Source organism: Genypterus blacodes, unplaced genomic scaffold (genome assembly GCF_046128005.1).
Source record: "Genypterus blacodes isolate CSIRO-AG114 ecotype Tasmania unplaced genomic scaffold, CSIRO-AGI_Gbla_v1 ptg000039l_1, whole genome shotgun sequence".
NCBI classification, from domain to species: Eukaryota; Metazoa; Chordata; class Actinopteri; order Ophidiiformes; family Ophidiidae; genus Genypterus; species Genypterus blacodes.
The window spans coordinates 6,968,013-6,994,985 of NW_027466852.1; the positions used below are offsets into that span (position 1 = coordinate 6,968,013).

The 26,973-nt window shown below is 41.0% G+C and overlaps 1 protein-coding gene across 1 annotated transcript; it reads left to right on the forward strand.

The window, feature by feature from the left end:
* tet2 (tet methylcytosine dioxygenase 2) lies at nucleotides 1-25,124 on the forward strand. Its single transcript, XM_076147676.1, has 10 exons — nucleotides 1-363; nucleotides 16,929-19,844; nucleotides 19,935-20,025; nucleotides 20,139-20,232; nucleotides 20,338-20,546; nucleotides 21,316-21,466; nucleotides 21,554-21,643; nucleotides 21,979-22,116; nucleotides 22,326-22,680; nucleotides 23,050-25,124. The coding sequence occupies exons 2-10, from the start codon at nucleotides 16,973-16,975 to the stop codon at nucleotides 24,423-24,425; spliced, it is 5,376 nt and encodes a 1,791-aa protein (XP_076003791.1). The 5' UTR covers nucleotides 1-363; nucleotides 16,929-16,972; the 3' UTR covers nucleotides 24,426-25,124.
* The last annotated feature ends 1,849 nt before the right edge of the window (nucleotides 25,125-26,973 follow it).

The window sequence follows — 26,973 nt, forward strand, 5'->3', positions numbered from 1 at the left end:
CCTGTCCCTTTGTGTGGGAAGGACTCAGCAGGAAAGTGATTATTTGTGATTATTTGAGTTTGCCAGCAAAGCAAGGCTCTTCCCCCTGAGCTCCATGCGCGTCTAAGTCCACTCTGCATGCCTCTGCTGCCTTACACCAGAGACACATATGAGTGCACTTCTCAGGCTGGCCAACAGCGACACCCGGGCTTCTCCTGATGATGATAGCCGACGTCAGACTGGTTTCCATGAATATTGATGTGGAGGATAGTCTGTTTCATAGAAGAACAGAAGGAGGCAAGATGGCTGCCCTTTAGGATTTGTTAAAGAGGAGATCCGGACGGTTTGTTGGAATTTCTACAAAGTGGAGGGACATAAAAGGAGGTGAGAATTTGCTCTGTTGGTTAATACCCTGCTGCTTGCCCTTTTACCCTTTAATCTTGGCTATATTTTTGGTGGTTTTGTACTAGGCGAGGTGTAGCAAACGTCCCCCACCGTAAAAAGCAAGAGCCAACATAATAAGGAGGGGATATTAGATAAAGCTACTCCAACATGGCTGACGATTTTCTTTCTTTTTGCCAGTTGGACCTGAAAGAGATCTGTGTTTTCTGTGCTCACTGAACACTCTTGCTGCTTTTGAATGCATCATCTGTAGAAAATAGTTTCAATAGGCTGCTTGTTCAGGACTTTTTTTCTTGAAGCATTAGAACAAATGCCTGTGTTATGCACTCCTTTTTCATAACTCTTCACCTTTGCCTTTTTACATCATCCACCTATTATAAAATGTGTGTATGAGCGTGCTGTTCATGTATTTTTGTTCGAGTACCTCCGTTTTTTAGACAGGAAACAGATTTTTAACTTTTATGTGTGATTAGTAGCTATTACAAAATTATGACCCTATTGCTGCATAGATACGTGCTAACAATGCAGGCAGATATACACTTTCTGCTTCCAATTTTCACATTTATAGCTGTATGTGTTTTGCTTAAGATGTTTAGAAGAGAGACTATGGGTAGGAGTGTTTAGGTCAACCTGGACCTGTGCAGCATATAGGGTCTGAACAGCAGTGGAGCAGTAGTAGCGTCTGGCTTTGTGGATCTCTGTGAATCAGCTTTCGTTGCTTTCACCACTGAATGACAAGCAGACACAAAAGCACACAGAGCCCAAAAGAGAGGCAAAAGACAAGAGAATTGTGGTGGTAGAATGCAGTGAAGGCAGACAAGGTCAGAAAGCTCTGAAGGAAATGAAACTCTATCCAGCTACACCATTAACTGGGGGAACAGGAATGGCAATTCTGGAGCAGGTTTTTCTGTTTTCTTTCTATGGGCTAAAGAATGGATCATTATTGGTAAAGATGTGGCCAACAAACATCAAATGTCTTCAAGAAGTTAGCCTAAGTTGAACGAAAACAGGATTGTGTGTTGTTCATGAAATAAAAGCAAGTGAAGACAATGGCATTCTTTTGAAAAAAGAACTACAGATTAATTGACCATACAAAGACAAAATGGGTGTATGTGTTATGTGTGTGTGTGTGTGTGTGTGTGTTGTAAGACACTCATGTAATATTAGCATGGTGACTTAATACTTGCATGTAGAAATAATTAAATAGCATAAAGTAATGGTAGTTAATGGTACTTGGTTGAGGTTGAGGTAGATGATATATCATGAGATTTTAGGGTTTGTTTGTGTATTTTTCCATGACAAGTAAATGTTGGATGTATGTGAAGTACAAGGTAATCACACACACAAACATTTCTACATCTGAATTAACAACTAATTAGCTGTTCCTCTTAGCTAAACTGAATTCACTGAATGCTCCTGTAAGATCTGCATCAGAATGGGCCATTAGAATATTAGTGTTCTCCCCACAGATGTGTGTATTGGAGTTGTGTATTCCACTGAATGCAGTTGTAATGTCACCCTCAATAGCTTCAGTATGGCCTGAGGTAAAAAGCTAAGTAAGGCATGCCTGCAAGGTGGAGCATAATGACAGACCCTTAATTGGGCATCGTAAATAATCACTCTGCAAATGCAAGAGCAGCGCAGGAATTTGGTTTTCTTTGAATTCATACCAACATACAATTGAAAGAATTTGATGCGCGTGTATAAATGTGTATGCTGTATTTGTGCGGTTGTTTCTGCAGAACCGTCCAAACTCCACTTTCCAAAATATTCTCTGCTTGTCATGGTTGCAGGTTTCCAATTTTAGCTGCAGCAAGCTGTCAGGAGCGTTGTCATGTCTTGCTCGCAGGCAATGGAATGGGTCTGTTTTGATATGGCAAGCATGGCCAGTGACGGTGTAGTGTCAACATCGTGTGAGAGCAGGGGCGTGTTCCATAGTCCTTGATCAAAGGATGTTGTGTCGAGTTCAGGTGACACAAAGTTTGTGTGTTAACATGGTATAAGGGGTCAGAAAAGCTTGGACCCAAGAAAAGGGTACCTGACCCAAACCCACCGAATAGACCATAATAACACGAACATAGGCAGAAGCATGATTCCCTAATCACAGAAGCATGGGACCCTACCCATGGCTTGGGTGCCAAGTCAAGGTCTCAGTACCTAGGAACAAAGTGGACCCATGAAGTCTCCTTTGGAAGTTAACATGCGCAGAACCGGGTCTGAGCTGTACCACATTTTTGTCTTTATACAGCCAACAAGGGTGGGTAGTAGGGGGTGGTTTTTGGATTTAAATGGTGTATGAGCTCTTTATTTTACATACAACACATTCAAAGCCACATATTGTGCATTACGTTACATGTCCAGTTGTAGAAGGATTGCAGTTAGTGTAATGCTTCCTAACTTACTGATTTTTAAAAAAATATTCAGTTGATATGTAGACAGGATGAAGTAATACTAATTCTTAGTTGCATAAACACTCAAAACATGCAAGAGCAAACCAGTCTGACTGGGGGTGTTATCAAAAAGCTTCTGCCTGACTGCTGTCACATCAGCACTGAAAAGACACCAGAGCATTAATGGGTCTAAAGGCAACTGAGTGGGGGATGGGCCAGATAGATCAATCACATGCACATAGAAGCTCACATCTATCTACACCTACAGGCAAGAGGAGTGCAGTGGGATTGCTACTTCGTCATGGCTGTAAGTCCTCTTTATGTCACTCCCAGGGCAAAGACAATATCACCTTTGGGAAGAATGTCCAGTTGCCATAGCGTTCCACAACAATGCTGTCCACTTACAATGGTCAAGCCCTAACCTTTGCCCCCTCTCTGTCCAGCCCACGCATCATATTTCCACCCAGGGGCTGCTTAAGAATTGACAGAGAAAAAGGTCCAGTAACAGGTTAGACATTTTAGCCTGCAAAACCTGCTGGCTGGCTCCACTGTTTCCTGAGACAAAATGGCGATACTCTGTGTTGTACTGATTCCAGCAATATTGATTTTTCTCTGTTGTCTGCTGTTGGGGGTAGAGAGGCAACAAACCTTTGTTTCTGAGTGTTTCGGCAGTGGAATGTCAGAGCCACAGAGTGGAGCCTGATCTACACACACATTGCAGACATTTCAAATCAACTGACCAACAATAGTGAAAAACATGTTTATGCACTGCAAAGGCTTTAATGTACTGGGCCTCATCATCATCCTCAGTCTTTAAAATTTGAAATGCTTACAGATGTCCAAAGATCTTTTCAATTATGAGTGAGTTGGAAATACTGCAACATGGTGTGGTTTTGTCAAACTATTCTTGCTTTCCCCGGAATTTAGTAATGTTCTTTTATATATAACAAAAATGTGACACCACACCACACCATCATCTACACAATCCCAGCATTGCATTTCACCAAAGCCCTGCCATGGCAAAGAGACTCTGATGTAATTATGGCCCGGGACTTGTTCCATGGTTGTCAATGGAAGTATGCCATATGTTAACCTTTTATGGCATTTTATAACCTCAATTATATCACACTACACGCACTAAAAATCCAAATATGTATCTAGAGTTTATCCGTCCGAATGACCATGTTGTTAGCTGGGGTTAGCGGCGCAATCATGGCCTGAGAGCGTTAAGGCTGTATTTGAGCGGCGCGGGACCGGAGGGAGTGTTGTTGGCCCTGCGAGCATGTATCGATGTCAGCATTTACCTCAGGGGTGAGACAGCGAGGGCAGCAACTCAAAAGCTTCCTCCACGTGAGCGCACACACATGGCCGCTCTGTTTACAAACACTATCCTGGCATTCCCAGAGAGAGGCAAGTGAGATGTTACGTAACCACCCCAGAGCGAATAGCATCTCTTCTAGCCTCGCTCGCCAGGCCGCTACTCCTACGCTTGAATAATCTTTTTGAATGCTGCTGTCGCCTGTTCGACTATCGAAAGTAAAGACCAAGAAAGCGATTGAGAGGTACAGCCACGATAGTGTCTGCGTCTGAGAACACGCTAGCACCAACAGCAAGTATCTTCTGGCGCTGCTGCCAAAGTGATAGGATATGGCACCCAAACATATGAAGGCCGTAACAGCACCAGGTCAGCTAATGTAAATGGCTGACTCTTCATGTTCATATGCAACAAGAAAAAGTTGAAATTTGCAAGTCCATCTAACTTACTATTGGCTTAATGGTCAAGGTGGATTTTTGAGGAAGTGTTGCACATGGTTTCCTAGACTCCGAGCTAATGGTAGTTGTACGGTTGAAATATGAAACGACACGAGAACTGCTGAAAGAAAGGTGAGACTTACAACAACTTAATGTTAATGATCGATAAACCCAAGTATGAAAACTCGACATGTAAGTGTTGGCAACATGGAGGCCAGAACACTTAATCCTTAATCGTGAGGAGGCTGCTTATAAAAGGCAGAGAATGTTACGAGACGTCGCAGAACTGGCACACCGGCCATTAATACTCCTGACAGGTGACTTAACCTCACACCAGGGTCTCACACTTTTGTGAATCGGTCAGTCAGTTCCAGTTGAGTCTCTGGATGTGAGGCTTTTTCAGGGGTCTAATCCCAATGAGGGGAACAAAAGTTTGTTATAAGTTCCATACATGATGATGACTTATTGCATATATCACAATTTACCTTTTGATCTTTGAAAAACACAACATTTTGAATTAAAATCTGGAAGTCAGTTTCCAGTACACAGAATATAATAGTGCAAGCTCAAAGAGATCCATGGCGATCTTAACAAATGCATCTGATTGCTGTTTGCCCTCCTCTAAAATGGCTGTCAGATATAGTTGGTTTGCTCCTAGGAGCTGTCATTGAAAACATTAGCCCCCGTGGCCCCCTGTTGTCTGCACAAGGAGCACAAAGACAGACAGCTGGTCCCGAATGTCATTTAGAGGAATAACCATACTAAAGGCCTTGAATGACATCACTAACTACTTCTGAGAGCTTCAAGAGGCTGAGGCTCAATATTAGGTTTCCTAAGTGGAATGTGCTCGTGCGGCAGCTGGCGTCTTTCAACCCTTCACACCTCAATGACAATCAGAATGGTGTTTGCCTAAATACATATTTGCTAAAGTTTGCTAAAGTTTCATAGCCTGATTTTAGGGCTGGTTATAAATGGAAAGCATTTTTTGTATATGCTATTGTGTATTTCAATATCATTACATCATAATGGCACTTTTGGTCCCATCTAACCTACACAAACAACAATTGAGAAGCTTTGGCCAGCTTTAAACAAAAGAAAATACAATAGTTTTGCAGTAACATAGCGGCCAATTCACAGTAAAGCAACAGGCAACAACACAACATGATCCTTGAAACTGTGCCATGAGCCATTAGGTTCAATGAAATAATACACATGCTTCATTTAAGATACAGCTAAATTTGTGATTTTGATTCAATGAGAGTCACGTGCTTCCCACTCAGTGGAGGGAAAGCAGGAGCTTAGCAACAGTGGTTTAGATACGTATCAGTACACTCTATATCCTGATGACATACTGTATGTACACAGTGTACAAAAGATTCCTGTATTGAAGCTCGAAAATGAGATGACCAAACAGTAATTGTTTTTTGTTTTTGTTCATCTTTTGGTAGCTTGATTGACACACATCTGTCCTGGTATGCAGTCCACACAGAATTCCTTCAGTTGCACGACGTGTGTCATGTTACAATTCCAGTTCCAGTTAATAATGTTTCCCTTTGCTCTGTTTGCTGTTCACCTCTGCTAACTGTGCAACTGGAAGCTGGATTTCCATTTAGATAAAGCAAACAGAAGGGGACATATTTGCTAAATACATGTTCCTGTGAGCTAATCACACGTCAAGACTTGCAGCCTAGCAGGGACCTGAGGAAACCAGTGCTGGATCATCACTTGGCTTTTCAATAGTAAGTCATAATGTGTCAATGGTATAAGTGACAATTATGAACAGGGAAAAGAAGTCTATAGCACATATTCCATCCAGCCTCTAAACCATTGTATCCTGTTCAGTGTGACATCTCTACAGTCACTAGAAGAAAAAAAAGCCTGAAATCAACAGCAATATTTTCCATGTTGACACCTTTCTGAGAAAGACATTTTAAGCACACAAGGTCATAGAGTCAGCATAGTAAACAACATTCTATCCTGCACAGGGCCATCAGTATTCTTTCAGGTTTCAAAGATCTTCAAATGTCCAAGTGCAAATGTTGGTTTCTGAATGTGTGGCACTATTGATTTGCTGGCAAGATCAACGCATAAAGCACATGTGCACACCACAGCAGAGCAGCCTATTCTTTAGTCAGGCTTGCTGGGGTAATGTTTAGACCAGATGGGCTTTGCAGCACTAATAAGATGGTCGCCATGGCTACCTTGCAGTCTGAAAGAAATTAACTTTGCACAGCACACAGTTCATCAAGTTAGTCAGATATATTGACTGCTGTATAGACACAGCATTGGTAGGAAAAAGACAGCTAGTAAGGAAAACTGCACCACTTTGAGGTGTTGAGCCTGGATTCTGAGTTTATACGCTCAAGGGCCCATTTGTTAATTAGAACCCCCATGTGATGCAGCTTGAAACAGAGACAAAGACTTAGACTCTCTGTGTCAGCTTTGCTCTGCACATACTGTCTGGTATGTTTGTTGTGTTTTTAGTTCAGCTATAATATCAAAGACTGTTCAACTGCTGTCTTCAATCAATGATTCTCCTCTTATGGAGAAAAAGTCAATTCAAATTGATATGTTGAAGAAACAGCAGTGTTCCTCTCACATGGTTTTAACAGATGGAAACGAGCTGAAAGCGAACTCTTGTACAGTTACTTTTTAATTGTGCACTGAGCCTGTTGCATGACTACAATTTAACTAATATAGAGGTAAATAATAGTGTGCTTTTTTTCAGGGATACAAACTAAAATGTTAACTAGACTGACTTATGCAGACAAACAGTTTGCGTTGACAGTTGTCTTCAAAAACCAGCTAAACAAGTTGGATGAGAAAATAACATGGGTGGGGTTTTTATCTTGTAGAACAAAGACACTAGTTATTAACTACTGGATCACTGGATATCACCATGATTCTCAAACATCTTATCATAATTATTATAAAGCATCAAGACATTCAACAGCTCCATAAGTAACGGTGGGTGATTTAGCTTTAGTACAACATCCCAGTGTTCAAGGGTAAGTATTCGGTTGTAATATTCACAACAGTATCAAAATCTTCAAAAAGTAACTCAAAACATTGTTAAAATATAAAGAGCATGGGCAAACACACACAAAGCTTTTCTTTTCAGTCACTAGAGACAGGAATTACCCTTCCACAAGGCACAGCCACATCATAAATTTGATATCGTCTTTGTCTAAAACACAAACATGTGCACTGTTGATGGCTTTGTTCTGAATGATTTCCCCTCCAGTGGTAAACAGCCTCTCAGAGTATCTTACCCGTATTAGCAACCTTGAGGAAATTTTACCTTATGCAGTTTCCACAATGTGAGCAGATCACTCACGTTGTCTTCTTAAATCACTTGCAATATTTTCCCTAGGGTAATCTTGGGAAAAGAAACTTGTCTTTAGGCAGCAGCTGCACAGCTTCTAGTCACTGTTAATGTAGCTCAGATCAGATTCAATGCTTGTTTTGTTTCTTTTTGCTCATGCTAATGGAATGCATCAACAATACAAATATAAATGTAACAGGACCCTAACCTTATACCCAAGTCATATCCTCAATATCAATAAAATTGGAGATGTTTTGTATGAATACTTTGATCACCGATATCTCATTCAACTCCACAAGGAAACTAAATCTTCCTAACATGAAGCTCAAAGTCAGCATAGCTCTGAAGGTTTGGGGCATTGCATCAGCATTTACAGCAAAGGAGACTTGACAATAACCAGTCACTTAACAAGAAAAGACTCCAGTGTAAACAGTAACAAGATTTAAAAACAAACATGCGCCTGCATGCGCCTATTGGTTCTGTGAAATAAACTTGTCCAGTCAGAAGTTGATGTACTACTATCCCTGATTGTTTCAGAAACTAGCCTGATGTGTCTTTACAATGCTGCCACAAATTGCATCATATATTGCTCATGATAATCATTACAGGTAAAGTAGTATGACATATAAAATAATTGTGACTACAATCACATGGATATGTTGTATGATTATAGTGCCAGTTATCTGTCTCCAGTCCCTTTACCTGTTTGTCACCTCAACCCGACATCCTTGTTTCACTTGCTGCCTTTCCACGAAGGATCACTTCTGTTTAGACAACCTAACAATTCAGCTTTTGTCTCACCATACAGTAACCCTACAATGACATGTTTCTTTGTTTGTTTGTAGACCTATTGTGCACTCTACAAATACTTACTGCACACTTCTTTCTATGTGTGGAGACTATATTGTTTGAGTTTTACTGTTATACAGATGATCTAACAATGAGCTGGTAAATTGTTGCCATGCTACCACTATATTACCCAATTACAAGAGCTGCAACAGCTCTTGAACACAGACATTTACCTGCAGGGTTCCAGTGGTCACTTATCAATCAATCGGTGATTGCTAATCGTCATTCTGTCTTCTTTTTTTGGTTATTGGACCTAATCAACGATTAGCTTAATTGTGCAGACGTGGCTGCCCTTACCCATAGGAATCATTGCTACATTAGAAAATTGGAAATCAAGAAAATGTAAACTCCATAAGGACACGTGTACCATCATCATTATCAATCATAATAACAGTCCCATAATAAGTCAATTATGGGACTGTTATTATGATTGATCAATTAAAAAATAAATGCATTACCAATCTGATTGTTGTATTACATAGTAAATTAAGTCATTTTCATTTATGTAAAGCTGTACTTTTGAATACTATACATTATGTAGAACTGATGAAGTATTTCCCCAAACATACTCATCAGCTTCTCAGGTCATAGACCTCTTACTTGAAAATCACTGAACAAAATATTCCTAAATAGTCTTAGAGAGAAGCAAAAAGAGGGAGCACAAAGCCTTCAGTAGGAATCTCCACCACTAGGCCACATCTGTCCTCCATTAGACATAAAGAACAATGTAGATTGTACAGCTGTTTCTTATGGAGGGAGAGGGGGTTCTCTGGGGGAAGAAATTACAAACAGAAGTGTGTGTCTTCTGTTTTTTCTGATAATCTATTATCTAGTGCCTATATCCAAAGAAGAAAAGAAACAGTAACACCAAAACCCCCAGAGAAGTAGGTTTGTAGGGGGGAAGGAGACGGCTGTAAGGCAACAAAGAATTGCAAGATCATATATCATTGCTAAATTGTATAACTTGAAGGTGTAAGAGATTTTCAAAACAAAACTAAAAAGAAGAGCGGGGAACTTGGTCATCAGTAAATTCACTGTGCTTACAGAGTTGCACCATTTTTTGGTCAAACTTTAAAGGCAAGGAAGGAACAAGAGACGGGGGAGAAAAGCTAATCTGTTGCTGCAGACTGTCACGTGATGCAATCATTATTATTTCACAATTGTGATTAGGCCACAGTGAGCATCTACAGGAAACTGCACTTTCACCAGAAACCTAAAACCCACCTCACTTCTGTTTGCAGTTATCAATGACACCTATCTGAGTCGCATCACAAACTCAGCACATCTATTCACGTCCCAAATGTCTGCATTTCCTGTGCTTAACCTTTGTCTGTCTTGCTAGTAAATGATAGCCACGGTGTAACATGTAACAAAGGCTAAGCCTGTCTCCTTCTGTCGTCTATGACCCACATATGTGAGGCAGAAGGACATATCATTAACCAGAGACTGCATATGGTTTTTATCAGTGGTTCTTCTAACTGGAATTACTTGATCATGTTTGGTCCACATCTACTCTCAGAAATAAAGCAACGCCATAACATTTGAAATCAACTTAAAGTCTTGGGCACAGGAAACAAAGACTCTCTCTACCCACATGGTTCTACTAAATGCTAATTAGGGCAGACATTTCCAAACATTTTCTTTTATTTCTGTCCGTGTCCTGACATGAAAACCAGGAACAGTCAAGAGGGCAGAGAGCTCTCACCAATGTGGGGTCTATCTTTATCTCCATTTTTTCCCATTCAGAATTCAATTCCAGCTTTGCTATGTTTAATGTTTTCGGTCTCCATGCAGACTGGAGTATGAGACAGTATAAGAACACAAATCTCAGATGTTGCTTTTTGTTTCACGTGGTAGCAGAGAGACACAGTGAGAGATATAGGCAACCATGTGAGGTGCATTGTAAACACTACTCGAGTGTGCCATGTGACGCAAATCACAAGTGTGAGGCGACTCAGTCCGATGTATGAATGAGCGTCTGTCCCATCACGCCTGATGAGCATTTGACAGTCAGTCAGTAACAACACTTGCTTACATTACTTCATGTTGTGGGTTGGGACCAAGTTTGTTCAGACCTTGATACTTGAATCAACAACATAAAGAACACTACAAAGCACTGCCTTATAAATGTATAGTTTTGGCAAAAGATTCAATAATTATCCTTCCAGAGGTATTTCCCATTTAAATTTTTTATGTATACTATTATTTGAGTGAAGCCAAGTGTTGCCAGAGCATTTAAAACTATCTGTGACAGAATGTGGAGAGTACAGTTGTTTAACCTGCTTTTCTGGTGTTTTTGTTTGACTGGAATGTCAAGTCAGGGGCCGCGGTGTACAGAGAGCAACAAGTTCAGCTCTATATTTACAACAGAGACTTAAACACTGTACGATGTTAGTCATCTGACCCACTTACACTGGCAGGGGTTGCTATGGATGAAGTTTCACTCACGATCTTCAGCTCCAGCATGTGCAGCCTGTAAGCGTCTAACTGCAGTCAGCCCCTACTCAACTAATACAGTATTTACAATCGCCACAAGAACTATGTAAAACTAAAACAGGATTGTTTTGAATCTCTATATATCACTAATCTACAAATCATATTCCTAATCACTATGCTATGTTTTCACAGAATATTTATAAAGACTCCATAAATCAAGTAGTAGAATGACTTCTTTCAATAAGGGCTCAGAAATTGAACACAGTGCTATACCATCTAAAACCTTAAACCATTGTAAATAACATTAACACTTTGGCAAAAAGACATGACAAGAGATTTGACTACAATGTAACTGGACTGTTCAAAGTTAATAACTAACTTCCTTGTTTCCAGTGTTAGGTTATTAGTTTATTTCAACCTACCAACCTTCAACCTTTGGGAACGCTAATACTCACTGAGAGTAGCAATGGTGTTTAATGATGATAAAGTGACTAGCTGCTAACATATTAGTATTGAACAACTGATATTAACTGACTTTCAGCTGGTAATGAGGCAATATTATGTTAACACAGTGACTCAACTGTTACTACTCAGTGTCCATGAAGTGTGATAGGTGGCTTGATAAAATCCAGTTGATTAGGCACAGGATTAACTAACTGACTAAAAGGCTTCTACATACTCTCAAAATTTACAGTCTCCGGACTTCACACATGCTCCATGTTCTTATCGTTAAAACAGGAAGTACAAATTGGCCTATTCAGCAAAGTAAAGGAAATGTACACTTGAGATTATGGCTTATTCTTTTGGACTACCCTGCAAAACAGCAATGTGGCTTGGCAAGTGTGTGTTTGATTTACAGCGCTGCTCCATATCTCACCCTCTGCTCAACAGCAGGGCTGCTTCAGTCTCAACCTGAAACTGTGGAGACCTCACTACCCTAGCAGCTGTCGTTAGTGGTGAATGTCACATACGCCTGCCAAGTCACGCCAAATAGACACCGTCCACTATGGCAGCTCTCACATTTCACTGGCTCTTTGAGATTAACAAAAAACAGTATGATGCATTGAACTTTGCTATACCAGTGTCGTAAAGACAAAGTATAATATGCACTATTTGGAAGAAAAAGAAAGGTGTACATCAAATTTCATATTCTAATATTGACTAAACATACAAAGTATTTTAGTAAGTACATGAACAAACAAATGTTGAAAACAAAACATTCAATTGTTGAAAGGAAGATGAAGCTGAAGACTGTCATGTGCATGGCTGTGGGCCTTCAATGACTCTTGTGTAAACTGTGTCCATTGTTTTACAACATTGATCACACTGTGTCCAAGAGTCCACCCTTGCCCCCAGGCTTTAGAGCAGCAAAGCAACTGGCCATCCATAAAGGCCAGCAAATGCATAGCTATAGAGGCAATTCCTGAATTTCTACAGCAGTACTTAACACCCAGTTTCATAATCTGCACAGACCATTGGTACGCTAGATGATAGTCTACAGAGGAATGAAAGGCACATAAAAGTACAGAAGAACCTAAAGTGTAATTACAGGGCAAACTGGAGGTAAAGTTATGGTAGAGGGAGGGCCTGGACCCCAATCACTGCAGCAGTGGCAAGACCAGTATACAGAGACAAAGACAGTCACTTCTAAAGGGAAAGAGGGCAAACAGTATCCTCATTTCTATTTTGGACGACATCTACCTGAAATACATCTAAAATTAATCAACCGCATTTGCACTGTAAGTTCTAGAAACCATCTTAACTAAAGCCACCACAATGTTGTGGCTGTGTTTTGCTGTACTGCTTCAATTCCAGAGCAAAAATAGATCTCCATGCGAAAAAGGCTTCATGAAAAACAGGAAATATTCCCGTTGTCTTTACAGAAGTCTAAGTTACGGCTATAGCATTGCGTAACTGGTTTGTGTTTGTATGTTTGTGTGCGTTCAATCGTGCGCGCGCACACACACACTCACTCAGCTGGGATCTCTGGCTTTGTTCTAGCTTTGGAAAGATTTTTTTTGTTGTCAGTGTGGGTGTATCCAACTGTGACAAGCTGCTTGGCTCCGTTCGGTCTTTTGTAAACCCTGGAGTGTCCCGTAGGAATGGAACTGCACTGAGAGCTGCTTAGCACCGAGGTTCACCTCTTGACTTAGTTACTGATTCACAGACTCCACGGCTGGGCAGACAAAACAAAGGAGTAGTCCTGAGGTTGGGAAATAGAATTCATGTGCTTACCTCATTATGTTTTTTGGGATATAAAAAAAGAGAGTCGAAAAAGGTGTGTTAGTTTTTAATGATCCATGATGCTTTCTCAGTAAAGATTTTTGACAGGCATTTTTTAAGAGAAATAGTTCTTCAAGACGAAACTGCAACTGCCTGCTCTGTGCAAAACTGTTCATTATTGGATAATAATCCCATCTTCCCACTCCCATATGGCTTTCTCATACTCATTTGTCAAAATAACAATGTTAATAATGTTCACATTAGAGAAACAGTATCACTCCCGAATAGAATGCCGGTTTGAGGTTTGAGATCCCGATGTGGCACTTTACAAAACGAGGATGGAGTTTAGTTGAACAACTTCTAAACCAAGCTGTTCACGACACTTTCTACTACATTAAAAAATGACTTCAAAACTGTCACACAGGAAACACATCCTTCTCCAAAACAATGGAGTGAAGCTGGGACACATGAAAGCCTTGGTTTTTAAGTTGAACATTTTGAACGCAAGATGCCCACTTTTCACCTTTAGATACAGATCTTTTATCTGTTCTTCTTGGGCAATGTCTGGTCTTTGTGTGCAGTGTTCTAGTCTCACTGTCCCACCTGCTAACAGGCAGCTAGCTGGCTGTCATAGGCTGCTCTGGCTCTGTTGTGACAACGAGAGGAGCTTCCAGACACTCTTGTAACAGCTTGGCTCGTTAGTGGGAGATTTAGCACTCTAACTTTGGGGGTCTGGAGAGTTGCTAATGTCCTGGAGGGGTGATTGACACAGAGAAGGACATCATTATGTCTACCAGCTAGCCTGCCTGGGCAGGGTTTGCCTGACAGTTTCCTGTGTAGATTGTCTTGGTACAGACAGTTGGCTGGGCCACAATTGCAACAGACTAACAAGTTGTCTCATTCATGTCCTGCATGATCAGTTTGGACCCTGCATAAATGTTAATTAAATGCATGAACACGATGAACTGTCTCTCAAATCTCTCATCCTGAATTCATGTTGGCTGTTTCAGCAATTTAAAGCAAAACTCCTGCAAACTGACCCAGAGACATGAAATACTTTTGATATCTGTGGCTGAATCTGTTAAATATTAGCCATCTGTAAAGTCAAATCTAATAAGCTTTCAATTTAATGTAATGTACTTCAGAGATTTTCCCATGAACTACAAAGAATTACTGAAACTTCCATCTTCAAGTTTCTTGGGAGAAACAATGTAAAAAGGTACACAAGTTGCGGTTGAAATGTATACTGTATATATTAAGAGCTTTTCGAAAAAGTAAATCAGGTTTTGGATGAAAGATGTATTTTGAAGATGACAGCTTGTTTGCTTGTATATTAGCATTTTAATGGATTCCATAGGAGATACCCAGGCCCAGTGATGAAGAACTACTATTATGCTAAATGAAACATATCAAACTGCTTAAAATATTTGTTTGTTTATGTTTCTCTTCAGTGCCTCCAGTGAGCCTGCAGTGAATTTACATTAACCAAGATCTTTCGTGGAAATCTTAGGCTGCATCCAATTATGTTCAAAAGTCATTTACCATATTTTTTCTGAATCTGACCATTGCGGCTGACAGTTGTGATCTGGTGCCTCACTTTGAGATTCAAGCCCCATTTTAAGTACATACAGAGATCTTAGCGGGATTCAACTCTTGATATGTTGCAGAGAACACAAACCTGAAAAAGCAGAAAAGAAACGGATTACCTGTTGGCTTACGGTTCCTGAAACAAATGAAGTTTTAATATGAGATACATATGTTGACTCTCAAGTGTATTGTAGATAATGTCATTTTAGTAGAACATCCTGGAAGGTCTGATGTTGATATTCAAATATCGCAAATGAATGTAGATAAATAATTTAGGGATTTTTGTCTTGCTTTCACGTGTCTTCAAAAATGATAAGGTGGGAACATTTGCATCATTATGTTTTTCTTTGTTAAAGTTACCTGGACTTTCAAGTGAAGGTCATTCACTATATTGATACATTCATATAAAACATAGACTCCTTCTTGGTGCGCCCGTCAGCTGCCCACTCCTTTAGCATCTGCAGAGGAGTTGTTCATAATTATGATGGATTAGACTGCAGATCTTTTTGCCTGTGCATTGCAATTGTTTTGCAGATGCTGCAGATGTGACATGCATTAATAACTAAGCCTGGCAGACAGAAATCAATGTTCTACTGGAATTATTGGATTGTGCTTGCTGGAGCAGTAGTAGGCAGGGATGGCAAAGACGGATTACTGAGAGATCTCTTTGTGGTGTTTTACTGCTTGTAGACAATATTCTATGCAACATGTTTCTTATAAATCACCTCACCATTGTAGCCAACTTGCTGCTACTGCTTCCTAATGATGAAACCTAAAACCTAGCTCCTATCACAGGTTTGAATGACATTCTCTGTGTGACATCATTCAGCTGTATATGCATTCTCTTTGGTAGATGTTGCCCTATAACACAACCCTTACACGTCACAATGCATTTGCATATTTCACATTATAATATGTAGAAGGCGCCGAATACCAACAGCTGACAAGCAGCCAAATCCTGCCCCCATCTACCATCTGGGACATTAACCTTGTATCCTACTGCCTTCAATCAACAAGACCAATCTTTTCTTGAATATATTATGTCTCTGACATTACAATGAAGAAATTAAAAAATCATACAAAATATAAAGTCCAACGTTGTTACTTTTAGTCAAGGAGCAATATGTGTTTGTGTTGATAATAGCTATGTGCTCTCCTACACGTGACAGAGAATATTGATGAGCAAGCGAAGAAGCGTTACAGAAACTGCTGCCTTGGATGGCTGCATGCACAGAATCCCTCTAGGCCATTTTTCAATAATTGTTTTCTTCTAATTTAGACCATTTCTAGTTTTCCATTGAAACAATTTCTAATGTACCAATGAAATGAGTGAGCAATAAGGAAAGTAAGGAGTGGTGGATATGCACACATTTAGGCATGTTCCCCATATGTTTAATACGTAGTGTTTGCTGATTTACTATACACTTAAGTGGATGTTCCAGGTTTCAATGTATTATTAGGGTCTTTCATGAGAAACACATGCTCAATGCATTCATGAAAATGACCTCAAAATGTCATGTAATACCTACAGGCCACTTTTAGTCGCAACAGAATGTTGATCTCTTGGCTCGAGTACAGAGGCAGGGATACCAGTTGTCAAGCTCTTTTTGTGTTCAACATAGAACATAGAACAACACCACACTGTCAGTCCAAGCAGTCCTGGCATAACCTCTCCTCTGTATTCTTATCTCTTCGCTCTTCCTCTACATGTGGTCTGACTCTAGCATAGATAAAAAATGCTTTGTGCTACATAGACACTACACAGTAGATTATGTTATGGCCAGTGGCACATTTGTTCTTACCACCTCTAAAGCAGATCCCAATGTCAATAATACTTTTCGGCAAAGTGTTTGTGAAGTGAGAATCGGGCCTATTTTTAAAAATGTTTACATTCAATATTACAGCAAATTTTAGTCCATAGTGCTTATTGTGGCATTTGCAATGAGAATGATATGACTCAATAGTTCCTTCTTTCTGCTTTATAGGACGGACAGAGGGCAGCCCTGTGGATGGACTCTGAGCAGGCCAGATGGAAACAGAAAGAGCCAGGCATGAGACGGAGGAAAATCTAATATTAGCACAATTTGGAACATCTCAAAACATCTCTCACAAACTCCAAAATGGAAACCAGACCTCAGAGGAAGATTCTCTGCAGCTCATTGAGGATAACAACTGGAACCATTATAAGCCCAACATAGGCATCAACTCCATGAAGAGGCACAGGGAGAGCTGCGACAGTCCTGCTTCAGGACAAGGGCTGTTCGATCAAGGATCCTACACGATGAATGGAGAGTTGAAACATGCACTCACTGATCAGTCCTTACTGATCCAGCAAAAGAAACTCAGAGTGGAATCTGAGACTAAAGGAAGTGACAGTATGAGCTCCAGTTTGGTGGACAACTTTCCTCAGCTGACAAATGCAACCGAATTTGAATGCAATGCTCCACAAACAGAAAGTAATTCAGACAAGAGGAACTGTAACTTCCAAAATGGAGATATATTCTCTTTGTCAAGGAATAAACCAGTTGCAAATGGTGCTATATCGCCTCCCTCAACCATAGAAAGCACTCCAGGTGATCTTATAGAAAAAACGTTGTCTCAGTATTACCCTGAGCAAGTGTCAATTGCACCACAAACATCTGGGTCACAGCCAGATGCCATCAATGGTTCACATGCAAATAAGCTGTCTGGTCAAGGTGCTACACCTCCTTTAACCTCAGGTTTGCCTACTTCAGCTCCGATGCCTGCCTCAGAGCAACAGCAGCCTGGGGCTTCTGGCAATACTGAAGGAAGTGACAACTACAACTCTGTTAACTACGTTGTGAATGGATACTCCAACAAGTATCGAGGAGAGCAGCAGCTGCCATCTTACCCTGAAAAGGAGCATGAGCTCTCTCTGGGTCAGCTGTCTGGCATGATCACTCCTACAAGTACTGCCAATAGGTTACAACAGCATCAAAATGGTGCAGAGAGATACCCCGAGGGTTCAAACTCTCAAGGTATATATGTCAAACCCAACCAGGAGTTTAACCAGAACTGTTTCCTTGAGCACAATGGTCTGCTACAGGGAGCAGAGGTAGGTGGATTTGGACCCTGTTCTAACTCTGGACAGCAGAGAATGGGGCAATGTGAGGAACCCAGGTCTGATCAACATGATCATGAGATTCAGCCCCAGCCATTTCAACAACAAGTGGGAAACAGAAGTGGAACCGACAATATGGGTGCAATGAGTCTACAGCAGCCATATTGTAGTGGGGTAGAGAATGGGATGGATAGTAAATCTCAGCAAAGATCAAAATCATCATGCCCAGCTCCACACCAGAGGGGATGGACAGACCTGAACTCTTCACATTCCCAGCAGCAGTCTGCAAGTGGTCCATCATCCCAGGCCAAAGAGCAGGATATGTGGCGAGTCCTCCCTCCTAAGCCTCAGTCAGAGCAGCAGAGTGCTAACCCTCAGGCTCATGGGAAGATGCTTAAGCAAAATCCTGTACAAATATTCCAGACACATGGCGGCTTCATAGATAGCAGGCAGGAGGCTAACAGCAACCAGCAGCAACAGCAGAACTGTCTCCCAGCCCAAATGCACTGTGCTCCAGGCCAGCACAACACTGCCCCTGAGTGGCAACATGCAAATTCTAGAGCACCTCCACAACAGCAGCAGCCTCTACCCCAGAAAATGCCTGAGCAGTGCAATCTCTCTGAAAAGCAGCAGGCAAACTACCACAACCGCATGCAGTCAGAGCATTTATGTGAAGGCGACCCTGAACTGCAGGAAATACTGTCACCTGGATATTTACCAGCACAGCAACAACAGCACTCTCAACATCAACAACGCCCACTGTCCCACCCGCCACTGTTTGAACAGCAACAGCTGAAGTCTCCCAATTACAGACCCCACAGCCAGCCTCAGCCAGGTCAGCATCAAGTCCAGTCTGGCCACACTATGAGAAACAACTCAGTTCAATCCAACAACCAAAGTGTGCAACAAAATGACATGAATGCATTCAGTTACAGTAACACAGCAGAAATGCAACAACCACATCATCAAAGACCGTATCCTCCAAACTCAGGCACTGGCAACCTCAAGCAATTTTCACCCCAGCAACATATCAACCACCTTCACCAGTCCAACAACATGGACTTCCCCCAAACTTCTACACAGTCACAGCCTCACCTACAACAAGGTGCATTAAACCAACAGTTATCCCCACAAATTTTTCCTAAAAGTGAACAGCAGCAGCAATCATGTGCTCAGTTTCAAAGGGGACCTCGACTACCTCTTGGGCCCATAGGTGCCCAGGGAGACTTTCAGAGGCACGCCGCCCTTCGAATGCACCTCTTACAAAAGCAGGAACGGCAGGGCCACCCTCAACCCCTGCAGATTTCGAATGACCCCAAACTCGGCGCGAGGTTCATGAAAATGGAGAGCGGACCCAGATTTGACACGCCTAGTCTACAGCATCAGGGGCAGGTGCATGGAGAAGAGATGTGCACAGCTGGCATTAAGGTTAAACAGGAGCCTCTGCAATCTCTGTGTGAACAAAGCAAGAATCAGGCTAGCATCTTGGCAAGTATGGAACAAAGCCTGAAGCAGTACCAGCTTTCGCCTGTGTTTGAGAAGAAATCCCTTGTTATCAATTCAGCAAATAAAGTCAAGGTGGAATCGTCCGGGCCGGTCACGATTCTGTCAACCAACTCAGACATAGGTGGAATGGAATCTTCAGCGGCTGCCTCGCCCACTGTAGCTCTGAAAAGACCTCCTGATTTCACCCCTAAGAAGGAACCCCTCCTACAGACCTTTATGGAGTCACCTATGAAGCTACTGGACACCCCAATAAAGAACCTTCTAGACACCCCCATGAAAACACAATATGATATTGCATCCTGCCACTGCGTTGGTGAGTCCCTTGATTTTGGTTTGCGTTATATAAAATGTCTAACATGTTGGCCTCTCTATTTTAATGTGGTTTTCCTTCCCTGACATCCAGAACAAATCAGTGAGAAAGACGAGGGCCCATACTACACTCACTTGGGGGCGGCACCAACTGTTCCTGGTATACGGGAAGCAATGGAGAAAAGGTTTACAATTCACTTTGTTTAAAATGATTGATGTTTTCAGCACCGTGTTTCATAAACACTGTTTATTTGTACTTGTGTTTACTTGTGTTTAATGCATCCTTTTTGTTTTGAAGGACTGGTCTGACTGGTCCTGCAATCAGGATTGAAAAAGTAGTATACACTGGCAAAGAAGGAAAAAGTACACAGGGGTGTCCTATAGCTAAATGGGTAAGAATTATTTTTGTATTTTTACTTTTGAGAAGGTGGCAAATAAGTTGCTGTGTTACTTTGCACTGCAATCTGCATTCACATTAAGTCCTGACATTTTTTCAGGTGATCCGTCGTTCTAGTCCAGAGGAAAAGATACTGGTTTTGGTGCGGGAGCGTTCTGGTCACACATGTGAGACAGCATGCATCATTGTGGTAATCCTGGTCTGGGAGGGTATCTCAGGCAGTCTGGCTGATCGTCTCTACCACGAGCTGAGTGAAACGCTAACAAAGCATGGAGCCCACACCCAGAGACGCTGCGCTCTCAATGAAGAGTAAGTTGCACAACACACACACACATAGAAGTCAAATCTGGATGTCTGGGTATGATAACATAAAGATCACTAATATTTTTCTTTCTAACAGCAACACGAGTTGAAAAACTTTTGAACTCGGGGCCCATGGTAGTGGAATTGGACTAATGCTTAATAGTTGGCAATGCTTGAACCTCTAAATTTCACAAAGAATGTAAAATATCAAATTAAAACCCATAAGACAGCTAATTAACAAGGAACACCATGATAAAGGCATAAGCTATCACACAAGGCTGTTCTAGAGCCAGTGATACACGAGAACCCAAAGAATCTTCAACACATTCTTTTACATAAATCAACTCATTTGTTACACGCAGCTTTGCTAATTCACTTACTCTAATCCCAGTATATGCTTTAGTACCTGACAGGCTGAGTAATGTGTTTGCTTTTCTAAACATGTCAGCATCAAGCATGTTGCAAGTGCAAGTTATGGTATTTCTTAAGTGCAACACATACTACCCTATGATAGTATATCCATGTGCGTTCACATGACATGTTGACTATAATTTGTTACTTTGAAAACTGTTCTGCTTAATTTTTTTCTGCTCTAATCTTGGTTACTACTCTCATTGTGTGTGAGAGCGTGCGTGTGCGTGTGTGTGCATGTATGTCTGTGAAATCAAAGCCTCCTTTGCTTTACTCATGCCACAGAGGACAAACCTGAACTTCAGTCATACATAACAATATTGAAGCTCAACAGTGATAAGAACATTTTCTCCTCTCCATTCAGGAGGACCTGTGCATGTCAGGGATTAGATCCTGAAGCCTGTGGAGCCTCATTCTCCTTTGGCTGTTCGTGGAGCATGTATTACAATGGCTGCAAGTTTGCCCGGAGCAAAATTCCAAGAAAATTCAAGCTACTTGGTGATGATATGAGAGAGGTATATTGTATATATAAAATCATTAATCTGACATTCACAAAGCTGCGAACACAGTTCATTTAAAAACTGTCCAATTTTGTCTTTCAGGAAGAGAGAATAGAAAAAAACTTACATAGTCTGGCAACATTACTGGGTCCCTTGTATAAAACTTTGGCCCCTGAAGCTTATGGAAACCAGGTGAGGATACGTGGATATTGTGATACTGCATGAGGTAGTCCAGGGCCATTGAGTACAACTTCAAGAAATGAGTTCATTGTTAATGTTATTAATGATTTGTCATTTTCAACCATTCCTTTAAAAAAACAGAAAAACACATTTGATATTCTCCTATATTTCTAAAACTGTATAATATCTGTACAATTTTCTTCTCTATAAATAAAAATTGGAGAATTTCATCCTTGGTTATGAATAAACAATTATTGCTCCTTGTCTTGTGTAAGGAGAGATACCATAGCTTAGATCTATAGCCATTTACTATTACCATAAATAATTTTACCTCTTAATCCTCTTAGGTGGAACATGAACACAGAGCACCAGATTGTCGTCTTGGGTTTAAAGACGGTCGTCCTTTCTCTGGAGTCACAGCTTGTATGGACTTCTGTGCACATGCTCACAGAGACCTTCACAACATGCAGGGGGGCAGCACTGTGGTAAGGAAAACCCAAGAAATATAATGTTATATAGATATTTCTTTGAATGATGTTAGCATATATTGAAAACAATTGCACATGAAGATATGCCTTGATTGTTATCCAAGCAGAGATTCATAATGAATCATTCCACCTAGTAATGAATGAATTAAGTAGCTAAAGCCAAGTGAGAGGCTCTAAAAGAAGTGCTCATCTTACCCTATTTCCAGGTGTGTACATTGACCAGGGAGGATAACCGAGGTGTAGGCAAGATCCCAGAAGATGAGCAACTCCATGTGCTGCCACTTTACAAAGCTTCCAGCACTGATGAATTTGGCAGTGAGGCGGGTCAGCAGGAGAAAATCAAGTCGGGTGCCATCCAAGTCCTCAGTAATTTCAGGCGCCAGGTCCGCATGCTTGCAGAGCCAGCCAAGTCTTGTCGACAAAAAAAGCTTGACGCTAAGAAGGCGGCTGCCAACAGGAACGCAATGCAGGACAACGCTCACGATAAAGCAGAGAAGGCCCTTCAAGCCAAGATCAAAGCCGGAACTTACGAAAATACTGCTCAGAGCACTGTTGTGACAGGTAGGCAGATGTTTCTCACCAATGTTTATGTACAATGCATCCTAATGTGGTCCCTGTATTGTTTTCATTTTGTAACAGTCAGTGGCGGTAATGGCGATAGCACTAATAATAATGGCAATGTACTAATCAAGAAAGAAGCACTCCAACCAATGTCAATGCAGGTTTTTATAACTAAAACAATCTGCTTTGCAAATGTTTAATGAGACAAGAAAACCGCTGAATATGATGGCTACACCTCAAGAACACACAGTGTAAATTTACAATATAACTCTACCAGGTCCATTTAAACACTTCAGCTGTGTACGTTTTCATCATTGGATGTATGTGTGACTCTTCGTTACATCTCTCTCTTGATACTGTGTATTCCAGGACCAATTCTAGGTGCTGTAGGAGCTCAGCTACAGTCAGGTCAGTCAACACATCCCCTTGGGGGGGTCCATCCTCAGCAACTACACCAACAGCAGCACCAGAGCATCCTCCCCCCATATCCTGGCTCCCCAAACTCAGCAGGCTACCCCAGATTTCTCAACCACCCTGGGGCTTTTACTAGCACTTCCAGGCCAGGGAATATGTATCCCCCTCAGCCACCAACACCAGCCTCTCCATATCCTTCCCCTCTCCATGTAGCAAATTCTTACATGAATGGATCAAATAGGCCATATCCAGGTTATCAGTGTAACGGAGGAATACCCCTTGAAAACTACCACCCCTACTACACTTCAAACCCAAAGCCAATGGACATGTATAGGCAGCAGCGACCGGTGATCTACCCAGAGCAGCCGTACGGTGTGCATCAACGATATGAGGTCAACTATCCACCACGGTATGGAGAGCCAGGTTTACAGGTCAATGGTTACAATGGCTGTAATGTGAGGCCTGTTCATCCCATGAGATCATACCATCCCTATGGTCCTAACAGGGCCCAAGATCCCCATTTCATGGACACCATCTCAAGAACAGCCTCTGCCCATGTAAATCTCGACTATACAGCTGCTGTGAGCAAAGGCAATCAGTTTGGAGGATACCCAAATCCCTACCTTTCCCAGAACCCTCAAATGTTACCCACAGGTCAAGATCCTTTCCATATGCAAATCAAGACAGAAATGGGCATGCCTGGCCCGCAGGTGCTCTCTGCTCCACAAGGTGGTGAGCGTCTGAACTCTGATCCACAGTCAGGGTTTGGTCTTCCCAACGGAGGCCACCTCATTGCTAATATTAAGCAGGAGCCTGGAACACCGCAGACACCCACAACACCCCAGAAGCCAGAGATGTGGTCAGACAATGAGCACAACTTCTTGGACCCTGATATTGGTGGCGTTGCAGTGGCACCAAGCCACGGCTCTGTCCTCATTGAGTGTGCAAAACGGGAACTGCATGCCACAACACCTCTAAAAAACCCAGACCGCACACATCCAACACGCATCTCCTTGGTCTTCTACCAGCACAAAAACATGAATGAGGCCAAGCATGGTTTGGCACTTTGGGAAGCCAAGATGGCAGAGAAGGCAAGAGAGAAGGAGGAAGATGCAGAGAGAAATGGTGGTGAGGGGACGCCAAGTAAGAGCAGCAAGAAGGGGGTGAAACGTGAGCATTCTGAGTCATCAGAACCCACTGGTGAGCCTCCTTACAAGCGTTTCATTCAGGCACTCATGCAGGGATCCTCGTCTTGCACAACGAACACCTATGTCAGTACATCCCCATATGCCTTCACCAAGGTCACAGGGCCTTACAGTCAGTTTGGATAGAAAACACTCATGAAGAAGAAACCAAGAAAACCGAAGGTGTTCTATTTATGACAAACTAAGACCTCACGCACCACTGGCTTCATTTACAACACTCCTTCCTATTCATAAGGTGAGCAAGAGACGAGAATGGAGCCTGCGATCAGATGAGATATAAATCACCTCCCATATCAGGATTTTTTTCACCTCTTTGTCAAGCTTTACTAGTTAACCCTCTTAAGGAAGTATTTATTTTTGTTTTGGTAACGTTTGCAAGATGCACACTGTCAAAACCTCTGGTGCTTTCGGTCGGATACACAAGGACTTATTTTTACTGGAATTAAATCTTCATTTTTGACTTTATTTTTCCTACAAAATTTTAGAGAAATGATCCAACACTGACTTTGTGAATGACTCCATTCACGGTGCTAAAGTGAGTGCTTATTACCATTTATTTTTATTGCCTTCACACTATAACTACAACAGTCTCTCTATGTGACATAATGAACTATGTCATTTAAAACAATGACGTGACATAAAAATGCCATCTCACTGTCAAATCAGCAGCAGCAGCAGCATAATGGTTTTAACATGTCTGTGTTTCCCTGAGCACTTTTGATAATGAGTAATAATTTTTGGTAAAACCAACTCATAAAATCTAGTTATTGTTTTGCTACATTGACAGTGATTAATTTTCTAAGCATACCGACCAAGAAATTGATGGTGGATTCATAAAAAGGATTGTAGCAATGATCCAAAAAACTCTTCATGCGAATGGATTTTTTAAACCATCAGTGTATTGGTGCTTCTATCACTTTCCTATGTCCTTTATACTGTAAATTGAGCCAGTCTAATGGAGTATTTGTAACATTTTTAAGATTGTTTTTGGTTGTTATTTGAGTTTTTCCAGGATTGTGTTGCTGTCAGGAACTTTTTCAGTGTCTGACTGCAGGTTCATTGATCAAACCTGGATTGTGAATATTACATGTAGTTGTGTGTCTGTGGTGCTTCGTAAATGTGCTTTTCATACACTGAGGAACACAAAACAGGGTAAGCTCAGTGTCACTATTGGTTTCAGAGGGCAGCTGGCTTGCTGTGGGGTCTTTTAATTATTGTTGTCTAATTGTAAGATAAAACAGGTGAGATTTGTACAGTAAATTAATTTCCCTTTCTGGAATTAATGGCATAATTTGTGTTGTAAAGAATATGACTTTTTTTCATTTGGAGGGGCGGTTTTAAACTTCTTTTGTTTTCATAAGGTGCTATTGAACCTGTTAGAAACATACAATGTGACTCTTTTGACAACAAGAAGGCTATTGAATAATGTACAGTACCTACCTGTCATATACCTCAGAACTACTTTGGCAATAGGATTATAGCATACTATTTTTCCTTCGTGTATTACTTTCAAAATGTTAACAGGCCACCAAAAGACAGAAAAGTTCATTGCTTTCTTATTGATGTTCTAGAAAGAATTACTTGAACTTTAATGTTACTGTAAAATCAGGGACATTGTCAACAAATTTTGTGTACAATATCATCTTCATCTTGTCTTTTTCTCATTCAGGGACTTGCCATTGCATCCTGAATCCCAATATTATTGTTTTCTATTTCATAAGACAAAAGTGACTTTGTGAGGGAAAAGAAACTCTCAGATAATTTTTGTACTTATATTTCATCTGTAAGAATGGTGGTCATCTTTTGAAATTTGAATATACATATGCACTGAGTTGACTAAAGGGAAAGTACAACATTGACTATGTAGCAATGTGTTTGCTTTTGCTACGAGGCACGACCAGGGCAGTGATTGACATAGCTGCACATCTTTGTGCCTGTGTATAGTTAAATTAATTTATAACCACTAAGCAATTGTATAATGACCCCCCCCCCCCCCAATCTATTTGATTTAATTAATGTGATATATATTGGAATGACTGTCATGTTATGATAACACACCCCACTCTTTAGCATATTCGTTTTCTTAAAGCACTTCATTTCTGTTTAAGGAGAAAAAAAAATTGTAATAAAGAATTGCAAAACATTTTATTTAAAATAGATTGTAAATGTGTTAAAAAATAAATTATGTCACAATGTACATACCAAGAATTTGTATTGCAGAAATACAACTCATTCATTGATGTTAATGTAGATTGATTTATTTCTGTCAAGCGCCCACAAACCCTCTGTCAGCGACTCCCATCACATCCTAAAATCCACTTTGGCTCTTTCAGGTGAACAGAGAATCATTGTTAGGTAATCCAGGAAGTCTTTGTAAATATTACCCTCACTGTCAAACACAATGTTTACAGTTATAGTATCCTGTTAGCTCCAACATTAGAGGTTATAGTTTGTTTTTTTTAATGTTCCAGTTTTGTAAAACAACTATATACAGTATATTACAAAAAGCTGAGTTTCATTGTACAGGACCCAGCTCCAGTAGCAGGTTGCGGTTGACGAAGCCGAGGTGTCTGAGATATAGCGGGTTAAAAGCATAGCCATACTTGAAGATGCTTCAGAGTGAGTCAACATTACTTGAATGACTTTCTGAGCTTAACCAATGCACTGTAGGTGC